General features: G+C 39.7%; 1 protein-coding gene across 1 annotated transcript; it reads left to right on the top strand.

Annotated features, from left to right (window-relative positions):
- The first annotated feature begins 1,228 nt into the window (after positions 1-1,228).
- Positions 1,229-18,838, top strand: LOC103370064 (RING finger protein 145). Its single transcript, XM_008298973.1, has 12 exons — positions 1,229-1,411; positions 6,507-6,758; positions 9,210-9,318; positions 9,770-9,861; positions 10,824-11,059; positions 11,247-11,422; positions 12,544-12,684; positions 12,784-12,966; positions 13,288-13,435; positions 13,678-13,800; positions 13,937-14,170; positions 14,272-18,838. The coding sequence occupies exons 2-12, from the start codon at positions 6,575-6,577 to the stop codon at positions 14,956-14,958; spliced, it is 2,313 nt and encodes a 770-aa protein (XP_008297195.1). The 5' UTR covers positions 1,229-1,411; positions 6,507-6,574; the 3' UTR covers positions 14,959-18,838.
- Positions 18,839-21,342: the final 2,504 nt, after the last annotated feature.

The following is a 21,342-nucleotide window of genomic DNA, read 5'->3' on the forward strand; positions in this document are numbered from 1 at the left end:
ACTTTCTTCATCATGTCAAAAAGAACATTTAACATTAAATTGCCTACAGCTCATTTTGTGCTTTAGACATTTTTTTCAGATTAATCACAAATTTGAAACACCAGTGACACAATATTTAATTCAGGTGAGATGATATAGAATTGGTTCAGTGTCTGGTTATTTTTAACATAACGTACCTCCAGAAGGGAGCAGTGATATTGAGGGTATTATTCTGGTGAAATATAGTAATTTGAGATGTTATTGTTGTGTGCTGTAAACGTTGCTACAGTTGTCCTTAAATTTATTCATACCTTCCAAATAAAGAAGGGGAAAAAAAGCTCTCACTGAAATAAGTTGAAAATGACAAAAGCAATAATAAATAAACATTTTATGAAAATAATGACATTGCTTTTGAATTGTGGTTCAACAGAAATATAAAAAACAAAACAAAACAAAAAAACAAAACAAGCAAACAAGCATGATGGGACCTGTAAACTAATATTTTGTTGAGCAACTCTTTGAGGCAATCACCGCAATCAAGTGTCTTCTGTAACTCTCAATCAGACTTCTACACCTGTTAACAGGTATTTTGATTTTGACCCACTGTTCATCAGCAAAGTGCTCTGGTTTGTCTGGGACAGTTTCTTTTCTTTCTTTTTTTTTTTTAATTATTCTTTTCAACTGCAATGGAAAAGCAATGTCTCATTTCACTAAATTATAATTTAGCAAATTTTTTATTTATTATTATTTTTTTAGTTTCTATTTATTTCCGTGACTATTGTGAATTTTGACTTTTCTTTAGTGGAAGATTATGAATAAAGTTGAGGACGACTGTATATGGATGCTTGTCGGTACTTGTGTAAATAAACTCTCTTTCTCTGGTCCAGTGCATGCAGTAAGATTCCCTGGCATCATTTGTCATTACTTTGATGTGACAAGAAAACATCACATCTGTAGCAGTCCCTGTCTGGTTATATTTTTTTTCTTGTCTCTTGTTGTATATTTAGATCTTTATTAGTGGGTATCTTGGTCACTCTTCCGATGGCCCAAAATAAAAGTTAACAGTATATGCAACAAATATTTACAGTTATATAATACATGAAATAAAAACAGCTCCAATATCAAAATGTGTCTTGGCTGGATGCCCCGATTACAGCCTAAATATCAGGGTCCAGTCAGGCCACCAGCTGCAGTTTCCAGTTTCGAAAAGATTTAATGGGACAGACGGTATTGCGCATGCCCAGTACATCCTTCTCGGTACTACGGGTAATGGCTGCTAGGTAAGATGAGCGGATGGGCCGCGTCCTTTCTGTGTGAAGCGCTCCCATCGAGAGGACCGTTAACTCGGGCGGTGCCGAGTTAAAATGGTCGATATCCGACCCGAAAAACATCCCGAAACCGTTGTACATAGTGCGAACATCGTCCTTCAAATGTAAGTTCTCTTGTTTTTCTTTTCATTCTTGGCTGGGCGCCGTAGCTGGCTCAGGATCTCCAACAGTCCGATTTGCTAGCTGCGCTACAGTTGGACTTAACTGGCTAGTTCGTGCTAAGCTTCACAATGTTTTAAGTTGTAAGCTTCCCTGTGAATATTTGTGGAGGCCGGTGGCTCAGTTAGGTGCAAGCCAGTGCGTCGGATGTGTTTTATTAGTGTAGAAGTGAGCTTGGTTGTTGTTAGTAGTTAGTTCGCTAACTGACAGCGATGCTAGCTGACAGCGTTAGCTTGGATTGTTGGCGCTGTGCCTGCTGCCTGCTCGATGCAGCTCATCATCTCCACACGGCACGTACACTATCATAGCTAGCTATTTGTATCCCTTCAGTATTCCGAACTTAACTAGCTACGTATATGGAAACACAATTCGTGTATTTGCTTTTTCTATCCTATGTTATACTGCAACGTATGGAGCCGTCTAGTAGCAAAGTGTTGCAGTCTTTTGCGGCGTTAGCTCAGAGATTTTTTTTCCCCCGTCGAGACAGAGGGGTTACTAGAGTTCATGGCGTACCACAGTCGATGCAGCACTCACTCATCCATAACGTTTGCGGTGCCGGTTTCTGAGTTAAGCGACTGATGGTACAAATATACCAATTTAGACTGCCGCGCCACAGTCTGTAGCTGTGAATGGATTACCGCTGTTAAAAATACAGTGGTACTACTCGGCCGCGTTATATAAGTTCGGATTCTGCGAAGTGATCTCTGTCTGGCCAGTGATAGTCGTGGTGAATCCACAGTTATGTAAGTTATCAGGATCCTATCCCGGGCTGCAGGGACGTTAACTGATGGTAACTCTGCCATTAGCAACTTTGAAGAGGTGTCAAGCTTTATGCAGAGAGTGGAAACCTGTCTTTTAAGTGGCACATCAGACGCTTGAGGTAGAACGATCAAACTTTAGTCTGCTGGAAATTAACGCGTGTTGAGCAGCTGACGCTTCATGCAGAACTCTCATGTGAAAGGGTCGTTTGCAGGAACTGAATTGCAGGGTTGTAAACCAAGAATTTCAGAAACGACTGCGGGACCTCTTTTCTGCAAGGATTAAATAAAGGGCAACATTCTGCTGCTCGTGTTGCTGGAATTTCCCTCAATGTTACTTTGAATTTACTCAAGCCCCAGTGCATTTAAGTGAAGGCCAAGTTAACAATGACTAATCCCCTGGAGGTTTTTAAGTCTTTAAACATGAGAAAAAGCAGGTTTGCAATGGACAATTTTGACATGAAACCCACAGCAGAATCACTCAATTTGACAAGACCAGAACACTCCCGTTGCCTTTGAGTAACTTAGGATCAAGATGAGAGGGTTGTCATCACTTTGATAATTAAATTAGACGGGGACACACAATGGTTGTATTTAGTGTTTTTGCTTTAAATGAAGTTGGAATCAAGCAGTCTTGTTAGGAAGCTGTGTTGATGTTTTAAATCAGGATCGTTATGAGGCTTCTGCAGAGCTTGATGACGAGCTGAACATTTAAATCAGGTGTGTTGGAAGAAGGAAACATCTAAAACATGCAGGATTGTGGCCCTCGAGGACCAGGATTGGACACCCCTGTTTGAAATGAAACAGCTGATTTGATTTACGGGAAATTAAGTGTTGTGTTGCAGCAGCTGTAATAGGATTCAGTAAGGGAAAGGATATAAAACAGAATTGCCGTCTTTAGTAAATAAGTAAGCATTGTAATGTCTAAGCTACTATGTAGTATTTTTCTGTTGCTAATGACAGCAGCACTTCTAAGTATGAGAAGTAAAATGGTTTCATATACAGGCAGAACACTGTTTGAAGTGATTGAAGATTATGACTCATGTTGCTTGTGGTATGTGATAATCATCTAAAGCTTAAACTGTTTGCTCTTGAATTACATGGATGTATACATAGTGTTGGTTAAGTGAGATGACTGTGAGATTATAGAAATGTCAATCACCTGAGAAGTTACCATATGGTTTTGGCGTGTATTCCCTTTTTATCTAAAAAAATATTATTAGAATATGTTCAGTTTCAGGCAATATGCATATTTTTAACAATATATTTTTAATAAAGACCAAGAGGGGAAAAAAAAAAATCAGTTTATCCACCTTGCTTTGAATTTAACCACTTACCAAGTCACAGAGATAATAAACATTGACGACAGATGCAGTGTCACAGATTTGGTCACTCCACACCGTTTCTGTTGTGTCACATGTTGATGGTGCAGCTGAAAAACACACCTGCTAAAGGATTTGCTGTTTGCTTGTCACTCGTAGCAAGCTCCATTATGAAGGGAAATTACAGCGTTTTTATGAGCCAGAGAAAGAACACATGCAAGGTTTGTTCATGCAACTGGACTTTGGGTTTTCGTTGTGTGCTTTCATGGTGGTTTGCATCTAATACATTTAGGCGGAACTGTCAACCAGTTCTCTTTCTGCAAATGACAAAGTGTCTCTTGACATCGCTTTTTTCCCAGGCATTATCCCCTCAATATCTTTGATTGTATATGGCTGTTGTGGCCTGACAAAATTGCAAATTAATGAGCAGGGCAGTTTAATGGTAATATTGGGTAGGGCCAGACCAATATTAACTTTATAAGGCCGATAGAGATAAAAGATATGAATCACAGGCAGAACATTTTACTGTTACAATACTTTGTCCATTAGTATTTGTTTAACTTTACAACAGAGAGGAATTTCTACTACAAGAACATGCAACCAAGGATTAAACATAATATGCATCAGTTAAAAAACAAACAAAAAAAGGTTTTTGAAACAAATATGTCTGTCATGTGGGGTGTTTTATTTTTAAATTTGTATTGTGCATTTTTCTTTCTATGAAGCATGCATCCATTCCAGCTGTACTGATGAATTTATCTTTAGATTTAGGCCATAGGTTTATGCTGTATATAAGCAGCATAATGAGTGAAGTTACTGGCAGAACATTATTCATGCACCCCTCTGATGTTCTGTACTCTCAAAGACTGTGCTGTCTTTAAAGTCGATGAGAATACGTTAATAAAAATATAAGTTAAATAAGTTAGTTAACAAGTTGGATAAAAACTTTAAAAAGTTCTCTGAAAACACGTCAGAGCGAGCGCTCCATGCGCTGTTTTGGTTTCAGAATTTGCAGCACAGTCAGTGATCTTACTGCTGTACATTCTTAAGCTATCTTAATTCTTCTTCATTTCCCTGAGCCAAGTTTGACTTGTTTACAACAAGCAGCAGCAAAAACTGAGCTTTTCGTGGTGTTGCTGAGGTGTTTAACATGATTTTTCCTTGGAGAATATTTGTCTTTTTACTAAATTAAATTGTACAAAATGAATGTATGAAAGCAACTGTGACGCTTAACAGCATTTACTGTTTCCAGAGAAATTAAGAATATATCGGCGATTAATCGCCAAAACTCCATGATGAGTATTTTGAAAAGGGCTATAATCAGCCGGGCCCTAATAGTGGGTTTTTGACATCAATATGATGTGAAGTACTTCAGGACTGTTTTTTTTTTTTTTTTGGACTGATATTTAATGTTTTGCAAATAAACTGTTTTTTCTAATGAGTTCTGAAAAATGTTTTAGAAATGTTTATATTCACCACACCAAGACAGTGCTGCAAAGGTGTAAATGAATCTCTAAATTTGTTTGGCATGAAGCAGTGTAACCATTATGCCAGTGTAACAGGACAGTGTAAGAAAAACTAAGGATGCGAATAAGCAGATTTTGCAAGTACACCTCATTTATCAAACCTGACCTTTGAATCGCACCTGCATAAAAACACCTGAAAGTGTTACCACGTAGTGTATTTTCACAGTCATTGTGCTGTACTCATATTAAGTTCTGTGCTGGTAATTATTATGTGGAAGCAAACAGAAAGACCTGGAGTTATTTGCATGTACTTGTCTAGATTGGTTATGAACTGACAGATTTGACTATGTAAATTATAATGGGGGAAGCTTTTCTTCATTGGAACAACTGAGCAGTATTCCTGTGGATTCTTGATGGTTACAGCCAGTTGTAGACAAGATGCTTTTTTTCCCCCCTCAAGATTATATTTCCTGCATTCCTGTATGAGTGGAAGATGGTAAAGAAAGCTAGTTGCATCAGGTAGTAGTGTTTGGTGTTGTTGATGGCCACAAGCTACAAAATCACTAGAAGCAGAAATGCGCTACTAAATTTGTTGCTAAGTATAGCATACTTAAGGCTGTAATTTGGGTTCTGGCACCTGTAGCAGTATGTACAATATAAACGGTGTTGAACAATGAAAACATATACAGAACATTGTTTCAGTGAAACGCTCAGTCATGTGAAGCTAAATACAAATGTATTTCTGAGTGTACATCAGTACTTCTGGTACCTACGAAGCTAGTGTTTTGTTCAGTTATTTTTAGGGAGCTCTGTTTATTCTTAGTTAAGATATTTCTCAGTGTTTCATTGTAGTATTTTAGCATTTTTGACTGTTTTGATGATGCAAATGGTGTGCCAATAGTTAAAGCCTTCAGTGTAAGCGAAACAGTCTTTATAGGTTGGCTTCGTCATATAATTGTAATACATCGATGACTTCATTGAATGTTTTAACTGTCTGATGAGAGTCAGTGATATTGCATGTGAATAATCGACATTTGGTTCGCATCAGTTCTAAGTGTTGTTCATTAAATGTTATGTGTAATAATTGTTATTAGGGGGGAATTTAACACCACTCATATGCCACATGCTGGAAAACATTTGCTGTTGCTGAATAGTTTATCTGTACTGCCAACCACAATAAAACTTTACTACTATGAGTAAAATAATTTGCATTCATAGTATAACAATTGGGCAGTTTTACATTTGCTTCTGGCTGTAGCTGGTGAATGAAAGAGCCAGTTTTCTGGCTACAATCTTCCTTTTGTGAAATTAGTTGTTTTTCCTTCCACACTTCCTATGTGGCTTTCTGTCTTTCTCTGACCGTCATTAATCCCCCTTTATGTTGCTGCTTGTTGACTTATACCATTCTTTCTCATTTCTCATCCTCTATAACTGGATCATAATAAATTTGTGTCTTCAATTTTTCTTGTTGAATGTGCTCTTTTTCCTCTGCAGAGCACCCACTGTTAACATCACGTCTAAGTGGTCAGTTCTGCCTGCTGATCAGAGATTAAGCTGAGGCCATGGCACTGAAGGACCGTGTAGAGGCTGTGCTCAATGTGGGTCTGCGTGTTCCCAGCATTATGCTGCTGGATGTCCTGTATCGCTGGGATGTCAGCTCCTTCTTTCAGAAGATCCAGCGTTCCAGTCTCTCCAACAACCCCCTGTTTCAGTACAAGTACCTGGCACTCTACTTGCACTACGTCGGTCAGTGTTATTGTATCACACACACTTCCACATATGCACACAGCCTTTTCCAGCATAACTATCCCTTCTGTATTAATACTGGTTTGATAGTTTAAATAAAAAAGACACTATGCAAATTCTCTGCACTGGCTTCATCACACAGCATTTAACACATTTGATATCGTAACACATACATAAAGAGCAGTAACTGGTCAGTTATGTGAAATTATCATGATTTGCATCATAGCTAGTTTTAGGCCATGTAGTGCCACCAGTTGTGATTGTATGTCTTTTTTTCTTTTTTTTTTTAAATTTCAGAATTTCTTTTTAGCAGTGTCAGCCCTCTGTACCTATCTTGATAAGTTTAAAAATGTACACGTTGCTGTGAGTAATAAGCCATGAGGCTGGGCTTTGTAGTGGTTTCCCAGCAGCCAAAAGGGATTATTTGGCATGACAACAAGTGCATTGTGACCAAAACCACCTGATTTACCCGGTGGCAAAATAATAAAATGGATGAATGATGCTTGAGTCCAGTTTTGCTCATGCAGCTGTGTAGTTCTTGTCTCATCTGTGACATCCCAGCAGTGTGAGACAGTTGTGAGTCACAGTTAGTGTGAATACCAGTGTTAAGTGTGTAGATAGCCCTGTTAAACACAAGAAAGGGCTTTGATTGAAACAGAAAAATTACAAATTAAAGAGGTGTTACGGGAATAGCAACCTACATTAGCTCTGAACTGGTATCTAACAGGGCTCGGTGGTTAACATCGTTGCCTCGCAGCAAGAAGTTCAGCAGTTCACGTCCCGGTGAGGACACCCGGGATCTTTCTGCGTGGAGTTTGCATGTTCTCCCCATGCAGACTGGGTTCTCCAGCATCCTCCCACACAGTCCAAAAGCATGTTGAGGTTAATTGGTGATTCTAAATTGTCCATAGGTGTGAGTGTGCTTGGTTGTCTGTCTCTAAGTGTAGCCCTGTGATAGACTGGCGGCCTGTTCAGGGTGTCCCCTACCTTCACCCTAAGTCAGCTGGGATAGACTCCAGCCCCCCATGACCCTAGTGTGAGGATAAAGCGGTGTATAGATAATGCATGGATGGTATCAAACATTTTCTTTGGCCCTTTACACTTCAGTTTATTTTCATCTTTATGTGCCAGTGAACAACTTCACAAAGAGTGGGATTCATGCAGTTTCCCCAACAATTTACATGATGCCTCAGCAACTTAACACCTACCTACACTTCAGGATTTTGACCAGAACAATTGCCCAAAGCAGAGGCATATGTGTCTGGAATTGTATGCTGGAAATTTAAACAGTATCTCTGAAATAGGGGCTAGTGTCCACAGATTATAAGTGAAATTGGTTTCTAAAATAATGACAGAAATCTGGAAGTCTGCATCTCTTAGGTGTACAATTAAGCTAAAAATCTGTATGTCTTGTAGTATTGGAAATCTCATTTTGGTTTTGCCATTCTTCCCTGTGTCAGAAAGTGCATTCATCTACTAACTTTCCCAGAAACCCATAACTTATTAACATTTTTCACACTGATACTCAGACAAGCTGGCAACAACAGTGGTGAACGTAGTGAAATGATTAAATAGACGATATTAGCAATATATAAACAATATAAATCCATAACAATATAAAAGTCAACTGTGGCTTTAAAAACACTCTTCTTGAATCCCTGAACTACTGAACTAAACCGTGACTATGTTGTTGTCAGTTCTATTAAGACATTTTCCCAGAAATATTGATCAGCGAATATGTTTACATGTCAGGCTTTTTCAGCTGCTATCACCCATTTGACCCAGGTAATGATGCACCATTTTGCCAGGTGTTGTTTGACAGGTCAAAATGCTCTAACACTCATTAAAAAATGAGTGAAATTGCCACAGAGGCACTTGTGAAGGGACGAAGCAAGGTCTGTGAAGCACTAACAGGCAGGCAGGTGCACTGCCAGTGACAAAGAAGCACTGAAAGACAGTAACAGTGGGGTTGACACAGCAAAGCCTCATGGTCAAATTGTGGTTTAAGCTAGCTAAAAGAATACCAACAAGCACAGCACTGGGTTTTCTTTGTCTGTGTTTTTATATGGCTGTGTGTGCTCTCAAACTTGGCTGCAGTTGGTTAATGAGCCAACAGGCTTGGTATGTGCTGATGAGCACTATGGGTGGACAGAATAACGAGGGAGTTAGGCAGTAAAACCAAAGAAACTGTTGCTATGCATTGAAGAGTTTTAGGACACGGTTTTAGGAAGTCAACTGTTCTATGCTTAGGCTGTTTACAGCAGTGACTGTTTGATTGGTTGTCAAAAATAGCTCCCTGCAATTACATAAGAAACATCTGTCACATATACACATTCAATATATTAGTTCAGTAATTGAAAACAGGAAGAAGTAGTGATGCCTCTAAACTGCATGTGCTTTTTCTATTCATTCATGCTGTGTTTTATTATGTGTGCCTCATATGCCTCACAGGTTACATCCTGAGCTTGGTGCTCCTGACTCTGCCTCGTCAGCACCTGGTTAAACTCTACTTGTATGTTCTTACGGCCCTACTGCTGTTCGCTGGTCACCAAGTCTCAAGGTACACAGAAACAAACATACATAAATCCACCTGTAGACACGATAAGATGCCGCTATCCCGTAGTTCTGATAGTGTTTTGAATGCCTTTAATGACAAAATGTTTGTTTGGTGCCTGGAGCTCAAGTTATTTCTGACTCTCAGGTAGACTTAAATTGGAAAAGTGACATTTTCAGGTCCTGTATTTTGTCAGGAATAAAAAAAACAAACATGTATGCCACTCTGTCATTATTAGATTTACAAGGACATTGTAGCCCATAGGGAGCAGCCAGTGTACAGTGTAATGTACTGCATTTACCTACAAAACATATCACTGGCTAGTGTGGATTTCTCATGTGTTAGATCATGTACAGGGCTAGACATGTTGGAGTTGAACTATACTGTGTGTCAATGGTATGTAAAAGCTCAATATAGATTTTCCTGTATGTTGAGCATTTTGACCTCTCTTTGTCAGGGATTATGTTCGCAGTGAACTGGAGTCTGGTTATGAAGGACCTGTCTACCTGGAACCTCTCTCCATGAACAGATTCACCACTGCGCTCATAGGTATAATATTACACACGAATGCAGGAAGATATGTGTGCACAGTATACATGATGAGTTATGATTGCGTAGTACACAGACCCAGACTTGAGCTTACAGGATATTTTTCTTTTTCGATTTGATTGCTCTTCCACTTTACTTCATGGGTTGCACATATATCTAGGAAACAGACTGTGGGGAAAATGAATTCCATAGATCTTCTGTCACTTGCAACACAATAGTATAGGGAACAGAGAAACTGAACCCCTCTAACATCTATAACAGCAAGAATCCATCATCCTTAAGGAAAGCACTACACTTTTACCAGCTCTACAGTTGCAGCTCTTTAACATGTATGTGCCTCAGTCTTTGTGTTAGGAAACAGTTGGTAAAGACCAGCATGTTTCAGTTGTTAATACAGTATTTTCGAAGTAGTAGTTAGTAGTTTAGAAGTGGGTTGACTATAGTATTGAGCATCCCTGTAAGGCCATATCACCCGGCCACACTTGTCACAAATCTTGCTAAAAAAACAATGACTACACTCTATTATTTTGAAAGTTGGTCCATTTGGAAATGGAAATTGCTGCCACGTCTCTGGGCTTATAGGACCTGGTTTCATCTTACTAGAGAGTAGGGACGGAGTCTCCTGTGCTATAAATAGACCACACTGAGTGCTGATTTCACTGCACAGTGAAAGCCTGAGAAAGCGAAAATAACATGGTTACAGTGACAAAAATACACTGTTGTAGAGAGAGATGGGAGATTAGAGCTACTTCTTCCTCCTTTTGAGTGTTTGTTGGTCTTTTGTGGTTGTTACATCACCACTCTGGGACAGATAAAATTATTCTGACACAAGATCTTTGTATTCTCAATTACACAACAATGACAAATCAAGAGAAACTGTTCTGAAATCATACTGAAGCAGTGGATGCATTCATGTGTGTATATCCATGTTTATCTGTGTGTGTATGTGCATCTCCTTTTAGGTCAGCTGGTGGTGTGTACGCTATGTTCCTGTGTGATGCAAACCAAGAGGATTTGGCTATTCTCTGCTCACCTCCTCCCTCTGGTGGCCAGACTATGTCTTGTCCCACTGGAGACCATTGTTTTCATCAATAGGTTCTCCATGATCTTCACAGGCCTGGAGGTCATTTACTTCCTGGCTTCTAACTTACTGGTACCATATAACCTGGCCAAAACTGCCTACAGAGAGCTGGCTCAGGTAATGAACTGTTAATATGGCCTAATGTTGCAAGTTTATCAGTTTTTTTTTTTTTTACAGGAGTTCAGGTGTATCAGTTCTGAGAGATTTGCTTATACGCAATATATCTTCTGTTTTGTCTTTGTCCTAATTACCTCCATCTGTCCTCTACTCTCTCTGTATCACACTCTCCATTTCTGTCCCCCAGGTGGTGGAAGTGTACGGGCTGCTGGCTTTGGGTATGTCTCTGTGGAACCAGCTGGTCCTTCCAGTCCTCTTCATGTGTTTCTGGCTGTTGCTGTTCGCTCTGCAGATCTACTCCTACTTCAGCACCAGAGACCAGCCTACCTCAAGGGAGAGGCTTCTTTTCCTATTTCTTACCAGGTGAGACTATAGCATAGCATCATGTTTCAGACAGTGAGGGACATTATAAAAATGTGCATCATAGACCCTTTAGAGTGCATTTTGTGTAAGATGGATGTTGCCACGTATAGTTTGTTTGACACATGCAGTGTATGAAATTTGAGTGTAGATATGATGTACTTAACTACCATTTACGTAATGAAATATGTGGTACTATATTGGGATATAGAAAACATAGGTAAAATGTATTTTATCTTTATTAAAGAGGACATCATCTGTAATATAAAACATGTGAACATACAGTACGAAACATAAGAAAAAGCAGATTATGTAAATCAGGTCATTCGGTCTAGAGAGACTTTGTCAAAAATGAGTTGGTCAGAGTTTTTTTTATTTTTATTTTTTATGGTGTCAGTAGACAACAATTCAGTGAAAATTATAAGTAATCTTCATCTGGAGTCTAAAAATATTCACAAAGTTCATGCAATCTGACTTGGAATTGAGTTAATGCTTTATCGTAGATGTAGCTATTCAGCAGACTGAACAGCCAAAAGACTTTTGCTGTTGTACAGCTGGAACCATTGTATATCTGTGGATGGAGTGATGGTGATTCAGCTTATGGCAGTAATACATGGGGCATACCTGTAGCAAACATGAACTGATGCATGGTATGTCATGTTGTTGGCCCTTTATTTGTGTATTATTGTTGTCCTGGTATGATCCATTTAGTATTAAGAGGACAAGACTGTCATTTTTGGAATTTATGCCGAGCAATTAAGTCACATGCCCTGCTGGTAGTCCAGTATTTCATTCTTGTTCTGGAGAATGGCAGCATAAATGCACTCTACCATCTTACCATTCCACAAGAACTCCAAGCAAACCAAACCAACAGTTCCGCAGTTATCTGATCAATAAAGTAGTGTACAAGCAGGGCAGTCCTAAATGGCTGTTGGTTTGTACTTGCGGACAGACTTAAATTATAACAGATGTTGCCTATTGCACTAACATGATACACCCATCAAGAGTTTAATTAAAACCTTTGCAGTGGCAAAGGTTCTTGTGTTTATTTGGACTGTCTTGTTACAAGCTTTTACTCTCCTCCTTTCTGCTCCTCCTGCTCTCTCCTCCATCGCTGCCCTCAGTATTGCAGAATGTTGTAGTACTCCCTACTCTCTGCTGGGTCTGGTCTTCACTGTCTCCTTCATCGCACTGGGAGTTCTCACACTGTGCAAGTTCTACCTGCAAGGCTACAGAGCCTTTATGAATGACAACACCATGCACAGGTGAGTCAAAGTGTGTTTACCCGTGGTTGAGGGTGTCTGTTGGCAAGTGTTTCTACTTTCACTCACAGCTGTTTTCTTTTTTGTTTCCTGTCTGTGCAGGGGGATGACAGAAGGAATCACCTTGCTGATTCTTGCTGTCCAAACTGGCCTCATTGAGCTTCAAGTCATCCATCGAGCCTTCCTCCTCTCTATCATCCTCTTCATTGTTGTTGCTTCTATCCTTCAGTCTATGCTGGAGATTGCTGACCCCATAGTCCTGGCCTTGGGAGCGTCCAGAGACAAGTAAGATTATTTTACCACCTTGTTTTTTTTCTTTCTTTAAAAAATGATTTGGTGTATTTTTTGCTTCTGAGTATTTGCTTGGAGTGCCTCATGCTGATCCTGAATGGATTTCTGCTGAGTAAAATGATAAATGCCAGCTCTCTGCGTTTTAGCATTTTGACATTGCATTTAAAGTTCAATACTAGTTGACATAATTGTTATTGCGTAAAAAGACAGACAGTGCAAGAAATCTAACGTGACTGCATGCATGTAAGCAAAATGTCCACATTGATGCAGATGAACCTCATTGCCTCCGTTTTGTTTGTGCTGCCTTTCCCGTAGGAGTTTGTGGAAGCACTTCCGAGCTGTGTCTTTGTGTCTCTTCCTGCTGATCTTTCCAGCCTACATGGCTTATATGATCTGTCAGTTCTTCCACATGGACTTCTGGCTTCTCATCATCATCTCCTCTTCAATCCTCACATCACTGCAGGTACACAACGGTGCCTATAAAAATTCATCATGTACCTCTTGGGTTTTTTGTGTTAAAATGTTTTTGGACTTTAAATCACAATGTATGTCATCATACTAATTTGACTCAATCTACAGATCCACAAGACAAATGTATTCATAAAAATCTGCGCTAAGCACGATATGAACTACGCAGCCTAAGGATCCTTTAACATTCATTATTGACCTGAATTACAACAAAGAAGTCTCGTCCATCATTTACAGGTACTTGGCACTCTGCTGATCTACGTTCTCTTCATGGTGGAGGAGTTTCGTAAAGCTCCAGTAGAAAACATGGATGAAGTCATCTACTGTGTCAATGGGACCTACAGATTGCTGGAGTTTCTGGTACATCACACACACACACAAACATCATATACAGTATCTCAGGGGAGTACATGTGAGAAGGCTGCATGTAACAAAGGCAGTGTCATATAATATGGCATCCGTGTTTCTCACTGTCACTGATTTTCTACCTGACCAGGTTGCAGTGTGTGTGGTGTGCTACGGCGTGTCAGAGACTGTATTTGGGGAGTGGAGTGTGATGGGCAGCACCATTATCCTCGTCCACTCGTACTACAACGTCTGGCTCAGAGCCCAGCTGGGCTGGCAGAGCTTCCTGCTCCGGAGAGATGCTGTAAACAAGATCAAAAGCCTCCCTGCAGCTAGCAGCACACAGCTGGAGCAGTACAATGACATCTGTGCTATCTGCTACCAGGTATGAGCTGTTTCGTGTACATCTAAAGAGGGTACATGACCAAGAATTCAATTTGGGCTTTAAATTAAAGCTAGGCTAATGTGAAATTTGATTCCTTGCAGGACATGAACAGTGCTGTGATCACCCCGTGCAGTCATTTCTTCCACGCTGGCTGTCTGAAGAAATGGCTGTATGTCCAGGAAACATGTCCTCTCTGTCACTCACAATTAAAGAGCCAAACACCAGCCACCAGTGTCCCCAACCAAGACACCCCTGCGGCCAATCAGAACCCTGCAGGGCAAGAAGACGCCACAGGCAACATGAGGCAGGATGATGGCACTCCACCAGATGATGGTAAAGAGGAGGAATCGGTACAACAGGAGGGAGATAATGGACCTGCCATGTCAGCTGGAGAAACATCCTCATCGTCGTCCTGTGCGCCCCTGCACGTCGTCAAGCCTTCATTGTCATCTTCCTCTTGTTCTTCTTCCCCACGTGTGACTGATTCTCTGCAGACCCAGCTGACCACAGATCATTCCTCTTCGTCTTCCTCCTCTACCTCTGATGCATCGGACATGCCTAACACTCCTCCATTTCTCCCTGACACCTTCACCCCCCCCATCTTTCACCACTCACCTTCAGAGGTACTCGCCCAAGCAGAGATGACCCCTGCTGAACCTGAGCCCACTCCTCAGCTAAACTCAGCCTCCATGCTAGACAGCCAGGAGTCATCTGCTGGTCAATCATCACAGTCTGACCAGCCCACTTCTCATTCTGAGGAACATTCTCCTCCTCCATGCAGCCTCTGAGCCACAGCTTCAACACACACACACACACACACACACACAACATACATGCATGCACATGTAAACACAATCTAAATACTCCATCTGCTTATATTCTTCTTGTCCAGCCATTGGCACTTCCATCATGTCAGAAATCCAACTCCTTCATAGCCATTAAAAAAACAAAAAACACAAAACAACAAAAAAACACAAAACCTTGAACAATCTCCAAGCAGATATTCATCAGTCAGTATTTTTTTTTAATGGCAAGGATTACAAATTCATAAATTGTTGCTACTTGTGAGGCAGTTGTCTTGCAACAGTTAATCTAAATGTGTCCCATGATAAGCCAGCAGTGATTTCATCATAGGCACAACTTTTGTTTTCTTCTTTTTTTGGCACGGATTCAAACTTGACACAAAAATGGGGATGCAGTAATGTCATCTCAGAAATAATTGGGAGCTCTACATCATCTCTAAATAATGTGAAATCCTGAAAGATAATGATCATCACTTATTTTTATTTTCTTTGTTTGTCTACTCTTGACTACATTGACATTTGACCTATAGTGGCATTTCCAGAATCACAGTTTTGTCTTTCTCATTTCACTGCTGACATTTAATGTGGTGGTTGCTCCCATCCTGCCTTTGTATGTGCAGCTTTACTTTTATTCCTGTACATTTTGTAGCATTTGGGTTTCTCTGTAGTCCTGTATGTGCCATGATTTATTGAGGAATGGATCAGAGGTTTGAACCCTTTTGAGAGACTATCGATGACTGATGGTTCTATTTTAAACCAAGTCTTAACCTTTCATAAAGTCTACAGTTTCTTCAGTTTGATATAGATTTTTTGTTTTTCACTGCTGGACAACAGTAGTTATGTGTATCAGTGGATACTAAGCATTAACGGAGACTGAATGTTGTTTCTTGAGGCCATCACATGACCTGAAGCCTGGTGCTAAGCAGAGGATACATGCAATGGTCCGGTTAAGTGTTGCAGTGTGAACAAATCAGTGGGTTCACATGGGACAACTCATTCATTTCATGTGTCAAGCTTTCACGATTAGACTGCTTCAACATTTAAATCAAACTTGTTTGGCTGGTCCCAGCAAAAAAAAAAAAAAAAACATTCTATTCCTCATCGCCAAACTTTTATATTACTGTCAAAGAAATGTTATTTTTAAGCTAATTTTTACATTACTGCTTTATTGGACACCACACAGTGCAGACGGACTGATAAAAGACGGAAGATAGAGAGGACGGAAATAAATGCAACAGAGGCCACAGTTTATATTTAAACCTTCAGCATTGTGACAACGTGGAGTATAAACTAGTCCACAAAGTCGGCAAGGAGCCCAAACGTCATTGTCATTGGCTTTATTTCTTTGTTGTTACTCATTCACCCTCGCCCTCCTCGGCACAGCTTATACACGCTTAAACAAGCTCAACTGGTGTCGTTGATCATTGGGACTCTTATACGGCAGGAGCCAATCACCTCACTCCATCCAATCACATCTAAGAACACCTTTGTTTTCTAACACATCAATGTTTTTTTGTTTTGTTGGTTTTTTTTCCCCCACTGCTCACCTTCTTCACTCCATAAATGTTACTACCAGCAAATTGAGCCATTTCCCCACGCTAACACACATGCACTCTCAGTCGGCTCCCTTGCTTAGCAGATGGGTCAGGACGGGGGAGAAAAATGTGTTGAAAAAGAGTGAATCGAAAGACTTCAAACCAGAGAATGCCGAGTCCTGATGCACGCTTATATGTAGAGCTTGCACGCTGCCACTCTTATCACAGAATTTGTTCGTCCCCCAATGGGCCCCAACCTTGCTACCAATGTTTTTTCTACCATTCTTCTTTCTTTTGGGTTGTATTTGCACTAATGTCATTTATACTAGCAATGCTCCAAAGCTGTTCTGTGGCTGTCAGCAACCAAATACCCTCTGATGTCTGTGTACGAGGAAACAGCCCAATCTGTTTGTGTGTAATGTATATAAATGTTGCTCTGTATGACATCTATATTAAACCAGAGGAGTGTTGATATATATAAATAAGATCAGGGCTTGATTTCTCCAAAGCTTCCTAGCTGTTAGACTGTTCTTTGTTTCTTTACATGCCTGTGAACAAAGGCAAACCTTGTGGCTAGGAAGCCTTTGGAAGCCCAAGCCATCTGATCTGTGAGACCAGCCAGTGTTACTGCTTCTCCAGTCTGCATGATGCGTCCCCAAGCTGGTGTGATCACTCTGGTGCCCTCTACTGTTAGGAGTGGGATCAGCATGGCGCAGATAGACTGGAGATGTTCCAGTTAACCCTCAACAGTATTATTTACTACCACGATTACTAAAGGTCTTATTACTATGAATGACTTTATTCTTGACATTGAAAAGCGTTGGCTGCAGGGCTGAGAATGAATACATGATCAGTGTAGGATCAAACCGGGCCAACGCTGTTTAACTTTTTTGTGTTTATTTTTTTAAGAGATGAAATGTAGAGTTTGATGTATTTTGCACATGTTCCTCTGAAAGGTGAACATACGGACTTTCGGTATACGACTTCTCATTTAATTATCAACTCCATTCCATAGACTTTGATTTCAAACGAAGCTCTTGAAATGGTTACAAACATTTCAACGGCTTCACACACATTTTAGTTTTCACTGTGGCGCATTTGAAGTGCGTCATGCAGAGAGATCACCTGCAAGGTAAAATGTGACATACTTCACGAGGCGATGACTGTCATTGGCAGCCGTATGTGAATTTGCATTGCAGTATTGCATTATAGATAACCAGCAGAGAAGCCGGTCAGCTGTGGATTCACCAAGTATTTGCTCAGTTTTTACTCCATGTTGGAGAAGTTGCAGTTTCTCCAAGCTACTGTGACATGTTCTCATACTGTCTGGGACAGTTTAACATCAAATGTTTTAACTAAGCTCAATGTTAAATCTTTGACTGAATAACCTGTTCATCTGATAACTATAGAATGCTTCTAGACATTTCATATTTCAAAAATAGGCAATCTTTCAGTGTATTGTTTGTATTTCATTGCATCTCTGAGATTTCAGCTGCAGGACCGACTTTGTGTAGAATACATCAGTGGCTGTTTAAGCTGTTTGTGAGCCAAGAAATGTATGAACCATCACTGCTGCTTCTCATTGAGCGGCATTCATTTTAAATTTCCAGTTCTCCTGTCAGGAGCTTTGATGCGAGCAAAACAGTTGTCCTTCAATTCTTTCACTCTACATATCAGTTAAAAGGATTGTTTTGGTTAAATTTTTCATCTGATTGACTTGTTAATTAATCACAGTGTAAACACAAGGTAGTGAGGAGTTTTTAGTCTATTTGTTTACTTGATTTAACAATTGTCTTCATTGAAATTGATTAGGTCGCCATTAGAAATTGTAATATCTTTGGCCCAGATGTTAACGGAGTTCTCAAAGTCAAACCCACATCTGAAGTGTAGCTGAATCAGAGATTCCATTTTTCACAATTCTCTGTAAAAAATCAATGTTGAAGGTGAAAGCAAATATGGAAATAGAATCTACAGCTGACACGCTGCACTCTGCCGTCAAATTTACTGTACTTGCTGAATTTGTGTTTAACACTGCTGTCCAGTGCTGTTGCCTCTGACCGACAGATTTGTTGAGATTTACCTCAGAAAGACAGATCGTGTTCAGGGCTGCTCTCACTGAGACTCCCTGCAGGTTATTGTTAGATTTGTTCTTTTGTCTGTTTAGTTTCTCCACACACAAATTTTAGGACCTGCTCTGTAAAACCTGGCTCAGAATGCCAGTTGTTTTCTGTTAAAAATGCTCCACGGTTGGTTTTGGACTTTATGCCTGGCATTGCCTTGGTTATTTTACAAAAGTTGAATGTCAAATAAAACGAACCATCCACTCTGGACACTCTGGCCTCTATTCCTCATGCTTGTGTTATTCTGTGTATCGTAGTGTAGTGCTTTTCTATGTGGATAATCAGTGTTGTTATTGATAGTCATGGAGGGCGTAGAGTTTACACTTGATTATAACCCGTAAGTTAATATATTTACACTGATAGACAACATGTGGGGTGGCTGGCAAATGAAAGGAAAAACCAACATAAAGTGACTTGGTAAGGTGTTGGGCCACCACATGCTGCTTCAACAGCTTCATGGCACCTTGACACTGATTCCCCAAGTCTGACACTTTACTTGAGGGATTAACTCCATGCCTTCAAAAGGTACGGCCTCATTTTGTGTCTTTATGATGGTGGTGGATTACATTGTTTTGCTTTATTTGACTCAGCTTAAAACACCAATATTTTACAGATATGTGAAGATATATTCACCAAATTCTTTTTAATAAGTTTTTTTTTTTATTCATCAGGGTGTTTTTTTTCTGCCACCCTTGCTGCAAGATTTTCACTGTTTTTATGCATTTTGGTTTGTTTCTTATTCAGTGTATGGATTGGGACATCTGTGAAGAGAGCACTCCCATCAGGATAGAAATACGTCATCACAGGATTGAGGTGATCACTCACAACAACTTTGTCCTTTAACTTGTCCCCTGTCTGTGCCTCTAATATTATTTAATATACTACTAATACCTAAAACAAAACAAGGGAATAAATGTAACACAGTGAAATTGAGAAGTTAATTTGAGGCCATATTACACCATATTAAGAGGTGGGGAAATTTAAATCTCTATGTATATATATATTTTGCAATTGCACAGGTCAGACACTTGATGGCGCTGTTGTATTGCTTTTACACTCAGTGGGCTGTAATCCAGGAGGCAAACCGATGTTGGACACACACACACACACACACTGAGGACTATTTCTGTCACAGCACTGTAGGGACTCATTGCGCACAGCAGTGACTTTATGCTGGTTTTTATATCTAACAAGATGTTGTGTTTTTCTTTTATCTGCCGTGTAGTGTCTGTTCTTCAAAGGGCTCCTGTTGTGCTCATGCATGTTTCTGCGTTTGTTATACATCCTAATTATGGCTGTTTCTTAATATCATTTATGAGGATTTATCGTAGCTTTTGAAATCTTTCACAACTTCATGATGTATACTGGGGTCTAACAAAGCTGTGATGCTCAATTTAACTGTAAAGTTAATTTATTTTTATTTTCATTTTTATTTTAAATAGCCAAAGCTGCTTATGGCTTTTTCCTTGAGGCTGTAGAAGTCTTTCAGCCTCATGCATAATAAGGAAAAAGACTCATCTTGCAAAGTCTGACTTTATTGACGTGAAATTCCTTCCAAAAAAAAACACAAAAAAACTTCAATGGTTTAAAAAAAAAAAAAAAAAAGATTATTTCTTTTAAATCAATCTCCCTTCTTAACACTCTTTTTCATTATTTTTATTTTTTTTGTGTAAAATTGACTGTTATTTTTTCGAAACTGACTGCATTTTCATTTTCTCTCTTTTTATTTATATATTTAATTATTTTTGTATTATTTAAGACTTTTATTTTAATACCCAGTCTAGCTTTATATGAGCTGACATGCAGATAAATCTTCTCTTTAATATTTTTCAATAAACTTATATACATGTTATATCTCCCCTCAATCGATCCAAAACCCCAGGGCTTCTCCCACTGCTCCATTCACACACACACACACACACACACACACACATATATATATATATATTTCCTCCTCAGCTTTGAACTCCCTTAAACCCTTTATGGGCCGATGCGCCACTGTCTCCATCTCCCTTCTATACGCACCAAACTGGAGTATAAAAGACTCTTATTCTCCATAATCAAGGTCAAGAGCGTTTTTCAATAACCTTTGGGAATTAAAGCCTGGAACGGCGCCAGTTCTCCCTGCCAATCATTTTCACAGCCAGCTGAATAATACAAAAGTTGTTGACCTTTTGCACCTCCGCAGATCAATACGCTGTAGTTTCAATCTATTAAAATAGTTCACGGAATTAGGCTATCTATTAGTATTTGTATTTAGTTTGGAGTCCCCCCTCGGCGCAGTGATAAATTGTTTCAAATAACAGATGGTGCTAGAGGGAGAGACAAAGCAGGAGAATCTGGTAGCAATTATCCTCAATTATGTTCATTGTTATTTTGAGCTAATTATTGTTATTGTCACTTTTGTTTGTGTGTCTTGCGGCGCTAGGCTGCAATAAGCAGGCCTACGGAAGACAATGGGGAACAGGAATATGTTGTGACGATGAAATATGGCTTTTATAATTGAGCCTAAGCAGCTGGTGTAAGTAAAGCTTAGATGTAAATGTACAGGCTGCGGTTTCAGATCAGATTCTCCACAATGTCTGCCGCTAGAAATAGTCTAATAGCGAGCATATGGACTGACAAAGATAGACTGTTTCCCTTCTTCTTTTCTTTTTGAGGCGGTGATGAGATCACGAATTAATTTAATTAATATTTCAGGTTTGGCAGTGAGA

The sequence above is a fragment of the Stegastes partitus genome, unplaced genomic scaffold (assembly GCF_000690725.1).
Source record: "Stegastes partitus isolate 25-593 unplaced genomic scaffold, Stegastes_partitus-1.0.2 Scaffold1365, whole genome shotgun sequence".
NCBI classification, from domain to species: Eukaryota; Metazoa; Chordata; class Actinopteri; family Pomacentridae; genus Stegastes; species Stegastes partitus.